The 14993-nt window shown below is 47.3% G+C and overlaps 1 protein-coding gene across 1 annotated transcript in view; it reads left to right on the forward strand.

Annotated features, from left to right (window-relative positions):
* The window catches only part of Bin3 (bridging integrator 3), a 38869-nt gene that overhangs the window by 11996 nt on the left and 11880 nt on the right, over positions 1 to 14993 (forward strand). Inside the window, exons 2-4 of the mRNA NM_001013186.2 lie at positions 7515 to 7563; positions 12876 to 12916; positions 13277 to 13338. Coding sequence (NP_001013204.1) covers positions 7515 to 7563; positions 12876 to 12916; positions 13277 to 13338 — 152 coding nt within the window. The remainder of the gene's footprint in view (positions 1 to 7514; positions 7564 to 12875; positions 12917 to 13276; positions 13339 to 14993) is intronic.

The raw sequence follows: 14993 nt of genomic DNA on the forward strand, positions 1-14993 counted from the left end.
GTACCCAATTAGTCATCAGTAAGGAGACAAAATCAGTGTTCAATGTTAATTGTTTGAGAATCCATTTGGTAAACAGGAGCGAGTCGCATGAACACATGGATAAGACAGGAATTTCTGGCGGATTGATCATGAGCAACACAACAAAGATAACAGTACTCATGATGTGTCTCCTACAAGGACATCAGTGACAGCATGGTGACTGTCACTAGCTCCAAGAGCCTGAGATGAATCACTGTACAAGAAATCTTGAACCATGTCCTGAAGTCTTACCATATATTTACAAAAGAAATGTGGGATTTTCTTAAATTTTATAGCAGTCTTAAAATTTATACTTATGTGTTACCAGTTAGCATGGAAATACTATTTATTTCTAAATTGTAAGTAGTAGGAAACAAATTCAGCCAACTCTACTAGAGAAAAAAACTGAATTTTTTTCCTTCGAGAAAATGATACTGACTCTGTCATATAAAAAGACAAAGACCGTACAGCCAAAATAGTAGGAATAAAAAATACCAGTGTGTCAGGCAGAGGATTAATACGACTGCAAAGTTAGCCTTGATTTTTTTTGTTTCCTTTGTTTACTTTTACTTTTTATTTTTGAAGCCTTTTTCTACACTTAAGTTTTCACTTTCACACCTGTTTTATATTTTGTTCTTTAACAAATTTTACACGTCCCTAACCACCTCTGAGAGAGTGAACATAGTCAAGGGAAGGAGGACCACACTGAAGTCAGGAGGGTGAAATGCATGTCCACAGCCAAGTGCCAAGACACGCCCCTCCCTGCCAGGCACACACACCCTGCTCCACCCACTAGCTTCCCAGAATGCTGAGCAGGGTGGCCTTTATTCCCAGTGCAGGAAACTAGTGGACTCTTCCCTTCCCAGGAGAAAAGAAAACTACATGTCAAGAAGATTCCCCACAAAAACGTTAGTCAGATGGCTCTTCATGAGCAACCAGCATCCTATGTGCCTCAGAATTTTCTTCTGTCCCCAAGTCATATATGTGAGGTGTCCCAAGGAAGACATATCAGGCCAATCCATAAAGACTAGAAAGAGAGACTGGACAGGAAGAAGGAACTTTAGGCAGCTGTTAGAGTCCATAGAGAGATGAGCCAACTGGGAAGCCAAAACAACACCACAAAGGACAACCCAAAAAGTCAAGCTATGAAATTAAAAATACACTAGTGGTGATGAAAAGCTCTCAGGGAGAACTTTCCCTCGGGATGGAGACCCTCCAACTCCAAAGACCAGACCGAGACACCACAGGATGCAATCAGCAAGAGGATTTGGTTTATTGTCGGGATACACAGGCACAGACACCTGCGGGCACTTCAGTCACTCGGGGGACTGGCGCGCCCCATGGAACCAAGGATGGGCTTTTATAGGATTTTGGGGAGCAGAAGCAAGCATACAGAAGCAGATGCATGGTTACAGGGATATAATTGGTGGATTCTAATATGGCAAGGGTTCAGCCCGGGGGCAAGTTTCTTAGCTACCTTCTTGGAACATAACGACTGACTCGGCCCCCCACCAGGGTGTGGGACCTCTCTCGGGGCTTTTTTTTCATTGTCAGGTGCTCAACCGAAGTCGTCCTGTTGCCAGGCCTTCAACCAAACACATCCTGCTTGGCAGCCGCTGTGTACTCAGTGTTCTAACCTTTCCCTGAACCAGTCATCTTAAGTACAGCCTTGCAAAATGGCGTTACTGCTGCTAAGCTGGGGTCTTTCAGTGAAAATACAGAAGAAAACCTGGGCTTCAGTCTCAGCACTGAGGTGGTGGTAGTAGCCATGTGTTTTATGTTACTATTATTAACAATTGGATTTCTTTTTGCAAAACACTGAATTAAAGCCATGTCCCTGGGATTAAAGTCATGAAATTAAGTAAATCCTGATAGCAGACATGCACAAATATTAGAAGATAAAATTAAGAAAATGTTGTAGAGAAATCCGAGACCAAGAGGGATCAGCAAGATCACAGCAAGTGTCAGACAGTAGAGGGGAAGTCAATGCCAATCAAGCCTTAGAGATTGCCCAGGAGAAGCCAGCACAGCAGATGAAAACAGACCCAGGATGTACAGTTAAGGAAACACCATGACAAACCCACCATCCTTTGGACTTGCAAAAAGAAAATGAAAAGTGGACCACTAAAAGGGGCAGAAAATCAGAGTGGCTTCAAATTTCACAGAGACTTCATACTTACTGGGATCTTGGAAGATGAAAAGTAATACTTCTTTCTTCGAAAAGAAATTTTGTCCAGGCATGTGATGCACCTGTAATCCCAGACTCCGAGGATGAGGCAAGAGGGTCATGGGAGGGGGGCTGGAGAGATGGCTCAGCGGTTAAGAGCACCCGACTGCTCTTCCAGAGGTCATGAGTTCAATTCCCAGCAACCACATGTTGGCTCACAACCATCTGTAAAGAGATCTGATGCCCTCTTCTGGTGTATCTGAAGACAGCTACAGTGTACTTATATATAATAAATGAATAAATCTTAAAAAAAAAAAAAAAAAAGAGGGTCATGGGAAAATAGAGAAACCTTGACTTAAAACACTGTGTAGCCAGGCGTGGTGGGGCATGCCTTTAATCCCAGCGCTCAGGAGGCAGGGGCAGGTGGATCTCTGTGAGCTTGAGGCCAGTGTGATCTACAGAGTGAGTTCCAGGACAGCCAGAGCTCCACAGAGAAACAAACAACACAGTAGACACTGATGGCATGGCTCAGTGGGCAAAGGCTCCTGCCGCCATGCCTGACAACCTGAGTTCTGTCCCTGAGACCCACACAGTAGAAAGAGCTAACTTCATCAAGTTGTCCTATAACCTTCACACATGTACCATTCACACATATGCACACACACAAGTAAATGTATAATATTTTTAAAAATCAATGATGAAACTATATTGGCATATTACATGAAAATGAATAATAATAAATGCTGGTGAGAATGTGGGGAAAGGGGAGTCTGTATCTGCTGCTGGTTGGGAGTGTAAACTTGTGCCACCACTGTGAAAATCAGTATGGAGGTTCCTCAGAAAACTGAAAATAGAACTACCATATAAGCCAGCTACTCTTGCCTAGCAAGCGCAAGGCCCTGGATTCGGTCCCCAACTCCGGAAAAAAGAAAAGGAAAAAAAAAAAAAAGCCAGCTACTCGCCTCTTGGGTTAGTGCACCAGAGTAATACCTGCACTAGTCACAAAAACCAGGGCATGCAGTCAACCTATGATTCTGCCTACAAATAGGTGGATAATGAAAATGTAGAACATAGACACAGGGAAGTTTGTTGCAAACATAAAGAAAAATGAAATCATGACATTTGTAGGGGGAGGGGGGAAATGGTTGCAACTGGAAGTCATTATGTTAAACAAAATAAGCCAGACTCCAAAAGACAAATCCCATGTGTGTTTTTCCTCTTGCAGAAGCTAAGTTTAAAAGGCTGTGTGTGTGTATCACAGAATTAGAAAAGGGATCATGAAAGGAAGAGAGAGCTTAGGCGAAGTAGGAAATAGAGTAGAGTGCTGGGATCCACATACCAGGAAAGCTGAAGCAAGACTAAAGGGAGACAGGGAACCGACTAGGAGGAGGGGGACAGTGTGAACTGAGCAAGTGAGGCCAAAGTATTTCCTTATAGACGGGTGGCAATGCTGTAAAGAGACCCATGACTTTGTCTGCTAAACTAGTAATTTCTAAATGCTAGATTTAAAAATTATGTTGATGTATCAAAAACCTTCATGCTATGTATATTTTCTTTTTAAAAGGTTATTATCAATACATATGTGCATATACACACGTGTGCAGATGTGTGTCCATGCAGTAATTCAGTATCTCAGTGCTTGTTTTGGCCTCTGCAGTACGTGAGCGTTCAGGTGTTGTGTCCTTCATCATGTGTATTTCTCCGTGTTTCTAAGTTTCTAACACTAATCAGGTGCTATTTTTATAGTTAAGAAAAAAAAACCTGAAGGGTTATTTTGCTTGTTTGGTTGGTTGGTTTCCTTGGGGGTGGGGTGTTTTTTGGCTTACTTGAAGAATTCCATCAAGTGCAAAGATGAAAACAGTAGCCACAGTCTCTCACCCAGGACGGACACTGCAGCACCGTTTGCCTCAGCTCGTTTTCTTTCAGCCCATGTAAAAATATATATAATTCATACTTCTGAAACAGTAACCTTGGGTGGAGATAATGGCTGGCAGGGGTCTTCTCTTCTTTCTCCCCCTTTCCTTGAAAATCCAGTGAAGCTGTTCTAAGCAAGCAAAGCTCTAGACTTAGAGCATGTCCTAGTAAGGCAGGAACGGGAGGCTCCGTCTGAGTGTAGCTGTGTCTAAGCAGCACTGACTACTTACATCCCCCAGTTTGGGACAGGAAATAAATATAGATTCAGAGAAGGTAGGAAATGGCCATGTGGCTGAAGTAGGGGTGGTTCACGGTAAGCCAGAGTATCTTGTATTAAAAGAACGACTTAACTCAGGCATGTGCCCATGCACTGATGAGAATGTGTCTGGAGGTCACACAAGCCAACTGTAGTACCCTCAGTGGCCCGGCTGAAGCAGTTTTGAGTATCAAAACAAAACAGCATTGGATTCTGAACTAGAATATAAAATATCCATGTGTTCATACTGATATGAGTGATGGCCTAAATAAGAAAATAAATAGTGACTCCCTAGTGGGAAGGAGGAAGGGAGGGACCACAGGACTTCTGACACACTTCCTCAGCCTTGGCTCAGTGGGGACAGCAGGGCTCTATCATGTCTGCAGTATATCTGTGAGGAGACGTGACAAGAATGGGGTTCGTTGTTGTTGTTGTTGTTGTTTTAAAGATTTATTTTTACTTATGCATCTGCATGAATGTATGGCACATGTATGTAGGTACCTACTAAGGCCAGAGGAAGGCATCAGATGCCTTCAAGATTGAGTTGTAAGTGGCTGTGAGCTTCCCCATGTGAGTGATGGGAACTGAACTCTGGTCCTCTGAAAGAGCAACCAGTACTCTTAACCCACCGAGCCATCTCTCTAGCCTTACATCCCAAGGGGTGTGGGGGAGGCATTCTAGCTATAAACTGACCATTCCCCATTAAAACTGTCAATGCCATCAAAGCCAGGGAAGTCTAACACTGTCACAGCAAGAGGCACTTAAGGACCAAATGTAGTGTGGTAGCTTGCATGGGTTCCTGGTTCTGAAAAGTACATTGAAGAGAAACTAAGGCAATCTGAATAAACCACAGATTTAATATGTCATTCCAGGTTTATTAATCATGACTAGTGAACCATACTAATGCAAGATGTTCATAAGAGGGAACAGGGCAGGGAGGCATAGTAATTACACTTCACAATCTTCCTAAAAATCTAGAATAAATATTTCTCTTACTTAAAAGGCGTTGTAGCAGGTAGACATGGCTTTGGAGTGAGCAAGTTGAAACATAGTACAGAAGTCTGATAAAGTCCTGTCCGATCGATTGGTGGAGACCTGGCTGACTGCATGGAACCGGTGTCCCTTTGTGCTGAAGCACATGGTTCCACACCGGCTCTGCTTCATTTTCAGGCTCTCAGCCATTAGCCCTCCTGATCCCACAGACTCTAGGCGTCAAGTACCTAAAACAGCTTTTGAGAACAACCCTAGAGAATGGCAAAGAGAAGTCAGGGGCCCTGGGGAAGCAGCACAGTGACCCTGGGCCTGTCTTCAATTCCTTCAAGATACATTTCCTTCCTGCAGAGTAATAAAGAAGGTCAAAGTGGCAAAATTTTTCCCTCATGCCCGGCCTCTAAAAGGCCTCCGATTCCTAGCTGAGCTTTAGCAAGGCCGTGGCTCTGTAGGCAACATCTGCCCACTGTAGCTTCCTTAGCTGTCGGCTGCCATTCCAGACTGAGACTGCTTTGAGGGTTCTTCAGGGTCCTTGGCCCACTCCCCCACATTCTTGGGGCAAAAATTTTTTGTAGGTGAGCAAGTGGGCCATCTCATCCCACTGGCTTCTTAGTTGAAAAAACTAGATTTCAGAGAGACTGACTTTTTCAATGAATGGCCAAACCAGTGAGGCAGAGACAGGTCTGCTTCCTGGTTAGAGCTTGTCCCACTACAGCTTCCTTCCCAGAGAACCCTAGTGATGTGTGGCCCCAGCACCTCAGCTGCCTCCAGAGTGTTCCTCGGAGGTTTGTGCCATCATCCATCAACTCCAGTCTCAGGGAGAGCATCATGAGGACTGGGACAGAAAACCCAGCTCCCTGGGCCTTTTCCTTTGTAGGTCTGAGAGAAAAGCAACAGCTCCCTTCTCCCCTTTTCAGTTTCACAGCATACCTTTCTTGTCTGATGATGACACAGCTCAAGACACTTTGTTTTCAGCCAGTTCCCAAAGGGTTAACTCTCCCAAATTATGGGGCTGGGTTAACAATAAACAGGATATCCTCCAGAAATTAAATTTAAACCGCCGTGACTCAGGCCAGCCCATCCCCTCAACCAGATTGCTGTCTGGGGGTTATTATCGGTAGTTAATTATACCATTGGGGTTAGCACAGTGTTGGTCAACTTGGGCCAGGTGGAGGCAGCACAGGAGAATGGCTAAAGCAAAGAATGGGAGTGGAGCCTAAGGGTTGGTGATAACATAATTGGCACTGGTCTGTCAGAGGCGGGTATTGAGAGGCTGGCTTTGGGCTTCTTCCCAGAGCTAGTCCCTAGATTTACTTACCTCCTGGAGACAGGAATGGTAGGAGAAACACATTACCACTTTTCTTACCACTGGGATGAACCATATTGATGCTTACCCCTGGCCACCAACGCGGACTAACGGGTTCATGTTGTCAGGACCTGAAAGACATCTTTTAGTAGCCTGGGTCAATCTACTCACTCCTAAGAGCCAGAAAGGGTCTTGGGGCAGCTACTTGGGCCTTAAGGCAGCCTGCTAAAGTAGTTGGAAGCTGGGCTGTGGCTCCCCTTCTCAGCCTGACCCCCAAGATCTTCTGTTAGGTTCATCTACTTCCAGATAAGCATGGGAACCTGGTAAACAGAGCTTCTTAGCAAGTTCAAGGCAGGCTTGGGCAAATTCTTTATCAAATAGCCACATTTGATCTCATTTGTTTTTAATTAGTCATAAGTGCTCCGTAATATGTTGTCTCCCCTTAGCCCAGAAACCTCACAAGATACATTGTGGTCCCTTTGGGGAAACTGAGTACCTCTTACAGAGGATGAGGGATGTTGTAGACTTTTTCAAGGATGTGTTTTTAAGAATAGAGAGCCATGTTTTACACTTAGTAGTTCCTCAAACAAGATTTACAGATCCTCAAGGTGTCTCTCTTCCGCCACTTTTCCCATGTGTTTAAGTGACAGACCATTAATAGGAACTATGTTTTCCGCAGGCAGGAGTGACCAAGAGCCTGCATGGCACATGATCTGTCCCAAAACCCAACTGGGTACTATTAGATCACACATCCCCAGGCCATGAGGGCTAGGGGACTAAGTGCTGGTCCCCTCTGAGCATCCAGTCCTATAGCCCAGCCTACCCCATGTCTCACAGCATCTCTCTGTCTCTTCCTCTTACAGGATTCCATTTAAGATCGGGCAGCCCAAGAAACAGATTGTTTCCAAAACAGTGAGTAACCTAGTTCTTATGCCCTGAGACTCAACTGTGCTTCATATGACCTGTGCATGGAACCTCAGCCTCCTGGTTTTTTTATCTCAGTACTGGAGATTGTACCAGGGCTTTGTGCATACTAGACAAGTGTTCTGTCAGTGAACTACCTTCCCAGGGTAGAACCTGAGCATTGACAGTGCACATTTGGGAGCTGGGAAGTCAGAACCCTGAGCTTTATTCCCCGTCATTGGTTGTAGAACCTGGGGTTTGTAGGGGCCTCCTGTTCTGAGTCCTGTTGGTTGCTTCTCCAACTTTGGACAGCTGTAGACCCTCTCCACGCAAGCAGTCCTATCCCTGGGAGAGCTCTGGAACATTTGCATATACACACCTCTCCTTGCACACACACCCCTCAATAGTGCCGAAGGCCTTTCTTTCTGGCCACCTCAACTACATAAAAGACCAGACAGGTTCTCCGGGTGGTCCACTTCTTTTTGTTTGCACAGACAGGTGAGTCCCTGCCATGATCCAGTCACTCTGTGCACTGGTAATATCTTTGAACCCATGATATTTACCCCTGTTTTATGTCTGAAGTGGGAGAGTAAGAGCCACAGATCCCAGAACATTAGAACTAGAAGCCCATGGACCTTGTCTGGCCTCAGTCTGGTTTTCCCATAGAATAGTTGAGACATGTTAGAACTGAAAATACTCTCCTGAAGAGCTGGAGTCAGCACTTGGTCTGTGGCCCTGCCCACTCCGCCATCTTTGCTTTGCTCTGCTCCCACTATGTAGCCATGTCTGTCCAGAGCAGCCTTCTCAGTTCCTCACACACAAGCCAGGCTTTGGGTTTTAACAGGAGTGATCCTATATGTAAAGACCAAACGCCATGGAGACAGCTCAAGTTCCAGCACTGTCCATGCAGTAGAGGCCCCCATGCCCATCCTCTGAGGTCCTTGTCTCCCCCCATTCTCTCCTTGGCTCAGCTGCCAGAGCTAGAGGGAAGATCCTGTTTTGGCTTGGCAGGAAGTTCAGCACATCTGACCAATGTCTCCATCTTCAGGAAGTCCAAAGTTAGGTCACAGGAAAAAAGCTGGGCTCAACTTAAAAGAGTCGCCCTCAGCCTCATGCAATGGCAGGTTGTAACAGACTCAGTGTCGCCTCCACAGCTGACCATCTGTGGAGCCTCTCTGCTAAGACCCAGAAAGTCTGGGTCTGCAAATGCTGGGCTCCAAGAAGTGAGAGGGTGTGGCTTTGAGCCTCTAGAGAGTAATCTCAGCAGATCCAAAAGAAAAGTGGTTTTGAAAAGGGTCTTTTCCCCCTTTGTTCACAACCACAAACAAGAAGACAGAAATCCCTCCCTCCACCATGACTTTTATCTTTCGTCGATGGGGCTTTGATCCCACAGAGCAGGATGGGCTACAGTGCACTTTCCAGCTCCTTGGCAGAGTCTGTTGGTGGAAAGGGCTTGGTTCCTGGGGGTATTTTTTAGAGAAGGAATTGTTTATTTTGGCTTATGGTTCCAAGGGTCTCAATCCATCATGGTAGCAGATCCTAAATCCTTTACTTTGAGGAATAGCAAAGAATCCCAAGGAAGATCAAATTTCCCCACACCCTACCCTGCGCCATAGCTTCCCTTGTCCTCTTCCTACACCTATGTCCTCATTGGGGACTTGTCATCCTTTAGTCTGTGTTGTCCCTTCCCTCCAAATTGAGCAAGTATCCAGTAGTTGTTAAGGATCCAGGTAAGGGACTGACCTCCTGAACTTCTACCTGGCTCTGCCTCTATTGTCTGAGACTTTTGGCACATGCCTTAGCCTCTATGAGCCTTAGTTTGCCCATGTGTAAGGTAAGGCTAACCCTAGTACCTGTGTCACACACATGAAGAGTCTCACACCAACCAGTGCAGGTCAGGCACTTAGTCCATGTCTGCTCTGTAAGAAGCCCTCATTGACAGCCGGTTTGGCTTCCTCCAAAGCCAACAAGAACTCAGCCTGTCCTAGCAGCTCCATCCCCCAGTTCAGTGAAGTTGTAGGCTAGGGCCTTTGATCTTTCACCAGCAGTCAAAGCTGAGGGGTGGCTTAGAATAGAGTTTTTGTCTGCTCACCCTGTTCCCTTCAGCTCCCTGGGGGTGTTTAAGCATCAGTAGCAGGACCCTGCCTTTTCTGGATGGGTCCTTGCTCACCTCTCCACCCCTAACACAGGCCTGGACTGTGCAGATGTCTCCAGATCTCTGGCAGCTGTCCCTGGACACTGATGACATACTTTGGGATAGGAATAGATGTGGTTGCCCAGGTTATTGGAAGTCATGGCAGCCCTGTCATGGGAAGAAATGTTCATGTTATGTTCATGGATTTTCAGAAGGATTTTGGCTCAGGGTGCCCAGCTTCCAGCCACAAAGAAAACATTGTCTTTGCTATCACTGCTTGCCTGCGCTCAGGTTACCAACACGTATTCCGTGATTGTTGGGGCTGTGGCAGGAATGGCATGTTCTCTACAGGGGCTGACCACTGGCACTGAGACCAGGACCACAGCTTCCACCTCTTGATCCAACTTTTGCCAGTTCTCTCTGGAGCCTCAGAGTGCCTTAGCATGGAGAGAGAACACAGACATAGACATAGAAACACATACACACTCAACATATCACATATAGACACGCACATACACACCATACACACACACACACACACACACACATATATATACAGACACACATACATGTACACACCACACACACATAGACACATACCACATGCACATACTTATGTATCACACACGCATACATACCAACATGCACACACACACACACACACACACACACACACACACACACACACACACTCTAACTTGGAGCTCTTGAAGACATGGTTTCCCATGCCCTCCAAGCATGGGTTCCCAAGGTCTTATGTATACAGGTAAACTCAAGCCTAGGTTCCTAACTAGGTAGGTTCCTTACAAAACCAGGGCAAAGACAAGTAGCTACATTGAGCCTCTTTAACAGAAGCAAATGTCAGACTTTGGCCTCTCTAATACTCCTTAGCCCTGGAGCATACTGAAGGGCAGATGCAGTCTGTCCTTGCATGGTGGGTCTCTGAATGCCTTCTCTGCCTTACTTTGACCTGACACACCCTAGTCCTGGCACCAGAGCCCCAGCCCTGCCTGCGGCCTCCTTTTCCCCTTTACCAGGAATTTGGGTTTGGAAGGAACTCAGCTTGTTCACTCCCTTGGCAAATGCCTTGCTCATGCTGGGCAGGCTGGCCTAGGCATTGCCCTTGCACCCTGGGCCCAGGAGAAAGGAGGGAGCTTCATCTGGGGCTTGATTCTCCCTGTGCTGCCTCCAGCAGCCTGGCCCAGCCCAATCCCCTGACAGTGCATGCACATGTGTTTACACTTGCATTGTTGACTGGCCTCCAGTTGCCTTTTGGCAAAGGCATCAAGCATTCAGAAATGTTCAGATCTTTTCCACTTGGCCCTTTCTCTCAGAAGACATGTACCTTGGAATGTGCCTTCAGTGTGTCTCTTTATTCTATCAGCCATAATCTGAGGGCCTGGAATTCTGGTCCAACCCCCAAGTGGCTCTGTCTTCTGGGGAGAAAGATGTGGGACCCTTAACTGTGGCTCCTGGAAGCAGGGGAGTTATTGTTTCCAAGTTCCTGTGAGGCAGCCTTGAGTGGCATCCAGCCGGAGCATTTGCCCACCCCAGCATGAGACTGAGCTTCTCCTCCCCCAGAACAACTCTACCTGGCTGGGAACTCGAAGGCCCCTCCGTACAAGCCCAAGCAATCCCCAGCCAGGCAGACCAGGTGCTCTCTGGCATCCCACACACATCAGCACATTCAGGCATTGCCAAAGACAAGGCTGGGAGCCAAAGGCAGCAGCACAGGGGCTCAGCCCCCACCACCCCAGAAGAGCAGGCTCATAGGTGTGTCTCTAGGAGAATTTGACTTGGACTAAGAAATACTTAGTTTTCATTTTGTCTTTTTGGAAATAAATCAAATATGAAGGAAAATAAGATACTCAGCAGCCACATCCTCTGGGTTATAATGGCCATAGCACGGTGACACTGGCTAGCATGAGGCTCCATACTTAGCCACATCAGGGCTTACATGGTTGCCATTTCCCAAGTAGTTCTGGCTGCTGCTCTCTGCATCCCTGTCTGTTTCTCCAAGCTGCTGTGGCCTAGCAATAGAACATGAATGCACACTCTGTAATCTCCACTGTGGGCCGGGTACCTGGCCATGTGTTACCTTCCCTTAAGGAGCAATGACCAAGTAAGATCACTCTTCTCAAAGATACTAGAAGCTATTAATGTTAGACCTCTTCTCTCCCTGCCTCCGTTCACTCTTCTCGACTGCCTTCCTGCACCATGTGCTGGAGGAATAACCAGGCTGGTCCAGCCTTTTGAAGATGTCTTTGTCATCTTCAGAGTTCACTTTCAAGAACCACACAGCTAAGTTACTGCTTCCCCCCTAAAAAAGTACAGGCCAGTATGATGGTTTGGTGGGTAAGAGCACTCATTATGAAGGCTTTGACATCCTCTGATCACCAAACTCACAATGGACAAATTCCTGAAAGTTGTCCTCTGCCCTCCATGGATACACCATGCCCACCCTTGCATATACATCATAAACACAATAATGATAGCAATAATAAATTTTTAATTACAAAAATACTTCATGATTTCATAAGTTTACAATTTTCTGTTTAGCTATATTCTTAGCCAGCCTTGCGTGCTGGCCACAAGTTGAACAGCCCTGGAAGTGCACTCCTTGAAGGCTCAGGTTCAGGGACCCTTCATTCTAAAGCAAGAACCCACCTGATATCCCACACAAGATCTTTTTTGATGTACCCCACAGGAGATGAACAGGGCCTGTGAGGAAGCTATGGCTGCAAAGGGAAGTCACTTGTTCAGACCTCACAGCTAGCACATGGCAGAACTCTCCTACTTTAGATCCACCTCTTCCTTGGTGCCCAGCTCACTCCTAGGTGGGGTCCAGTTCTGTCAGATCACCTTGGCTGCCACCAGAGTTGGGATGAGGAAGGGCACTAAGCAGTGCCTCATTCTGGAATGACAGCCGAGGCACAGTCGCTGAGACTTGCCAGCTTGACTGGTTGGCCCCTCTGGAAGGAGAGGCCTTCTCCCTAAGTCAAACACTTCATTAGTTTGGGAACACAGGGACACTGTTGTTAGTGATCTGCTGGAGCGTGTAAGGACTGGACAGCACTGTTGCTGCAAGCTGGGGGAGGGTGTGGAGTGAGTTTCATTAAGCGGGGAGATTTTTTCCACTGTGTTGTCATTGCCCCACTGACTGAGCTATCTACCGCTTGCCTTACAGGTGGAGAGAGACTTTGAAAGGGAGTATGGAAAACTGCAGCAGTGAGTGTCAAACTCCAGAAGGGTGAGATGGGAGGTAGCTGGGGCACATGCTTCTTGAAAGGGCTCAATCCCTGCCTCCTCCTGGCCAGCTCAGGCTCAGTCAGGGAGCCTCTCCTGTGTCCTTTGTCCATTTACAGTTAGGAACTGAAGACAGCTCTAACAGGTTGATAAGCTATAGGAAGGCCATTCCTGCACAGTCTCTGGGTGATCGGCCTCCTGCAGAGCCTGAGGTGGTACAGAGGTCTGTGGCTGGTGTTGCACAGAGAGGCCCTTCCTCCCTGCTGGGCTTCCCTGAGGCAGAGAAGAGGTGAGGCCTGAGTACTGGAAGGTGAGTGTCCATCCCCACCCCCTCACTTTCAGGCTGGAAGAGCAGACCAAGCGCCTGCAGAAGGACATGAAGAAAAGCACCGATGCCGACCTGGGTGAGTGCCCCCATCCCCATGCCCATTGAGGCAGCAGCAGGCATAGGATGCCCTGTTCCACAGATCCTTAAGGGCTAACTCAGAAGTCACTGCTCGGAAAACACCCAGTGCTGTCCCTAAGAGGAGGCCTGGATCATTTCTCTCTGATCAGATCACCACTTCCCACAGAGTCCTGCCACTCTCCAGCTTAGTCGGGTAGGAAAACAGATGCTCCCAGGTTCCTGTCAGGATAGCACTGCAGCCAGCAGAAGCCTCTATTGCAAGGGCCTTTTCTGCCTCAGGGTTAGAGCCAGAGAAAAAAGACAGCATGGCCTTCTGGGCAGAAGTCAGCAGCATGACTTTCCCATGACAACAGCAGCCGAAGGGGCTATGCAGCTGATCAGGAGGGTCAGCTAAAGCTGAGCCAGGAAACCAGGATCACTCTGTCATTCCTGAGGACACAGTGGTGAGGAACCAGCAGGTGCTAGCAGACAGCCAGGGCTAGGGAGGGCTCTTGGCTGAAGTTCAGGAAGAACTAGGCCCAGGGGCCCAGCGATTAAGGTAGCTCAGGTCAGGGAGCCTAAGAGGCCATGTCACTGAGTGACAGAGAACAGAAGAGAGCATTCCCATACTGCCTGCCCTAACAGTCTCTAACCGGATACTGCCCTTTAAGCTCTCTGTGCTTTGTCTGAAAAGTACCCACATCTGCTGGTCCTCGGCCCTGTAACTTGCTGCAATGGTACAGTTGTGTGTTGGTGTAAAGCCCTGAGAGCAGTGTGATCGCCAGCATGCTTCTATTCAGAGCAGCAGGACTACCACCAACATCCACAGCAGGAGCCACAGCAAGCCTCCTGCCAGATGGACCTCCACAGCTTCTCCCTCCAGAGGGAGACCGTATCTGCCTGTTACTTTATGATAGGGACTTGAGAGAGGCAGGTCTGACCAGCGAGAACCACCATCTCTCAGTGCTAGGGATTCAATAATCGGTCAAGACAGGAGCTTCCGTCCTAGGAGGGAGGGCATGTGAGAAATGAGTGTGTGTGTACTATAGCACCATGCAAAGGCCAGGGCAGTGGAGGAACATAAAGGGATGGAGAGTAATGGAGTGCTGCTTGAAGTGGGGTGAACAGGGAGGCCTCTCCTGAGTGCCATATACCTAAAGGGATAAGGGAGTACTCTATATAGATGTGCCTGGAGAGCATTTCAGCAAAGGCCCTGAGGTAGAATATAGCCTTACCTCAGTGGTTGTACTCACTGACTCAAAGGCAGAAGTAGGCTTGAGGGCCCATCTTTCGTTCCTTCAGCCACTCCATGTAATGATGTCTGTGGTGGCCACAGTGCTTGTACAGCCTCAGAGGAATTCCACCTCCTGCATGTGTTTTCTAAATTCAAGACTGGCAGAGCATGTGAAATGTCCACCATTAAAAAGAGGGGCTCACTGTGTCAGTCACCTATCTTGGGGCAGAAGGTTTTTTTGGTTTTGTTTTTAATCCTCTTTTATTTCTTTATTTTGTAAATTATGTGTGTGTTCATGTGGGTATGTGCGCATAGATTCTGGTACCCATGGAGGCCAGCAAAAAGCATCAGATCCCCTGGAGCTGGAGTTATAGGCAATTGTGTCCTTAACCACTGAGCCATCTCTCAAGCCCGCCTGCCCACGCCTTGTCTGTTTTCCT

Source organism: Rattus norvegicus, chromosome 15 (genome assembly GCF_021556685.1).
Source record: "Rattus norvegicus strain SHRSP/BbbUtx chromosome 15, alternate assembly SHRSP_T2T, whole genome shotgun sequence".
Lineage (NCBI taxonomy): Eukaryota > Metazoa > Chordata > Mammalia > Rodentia > Muridae > Rattus > Rattus norvegicus.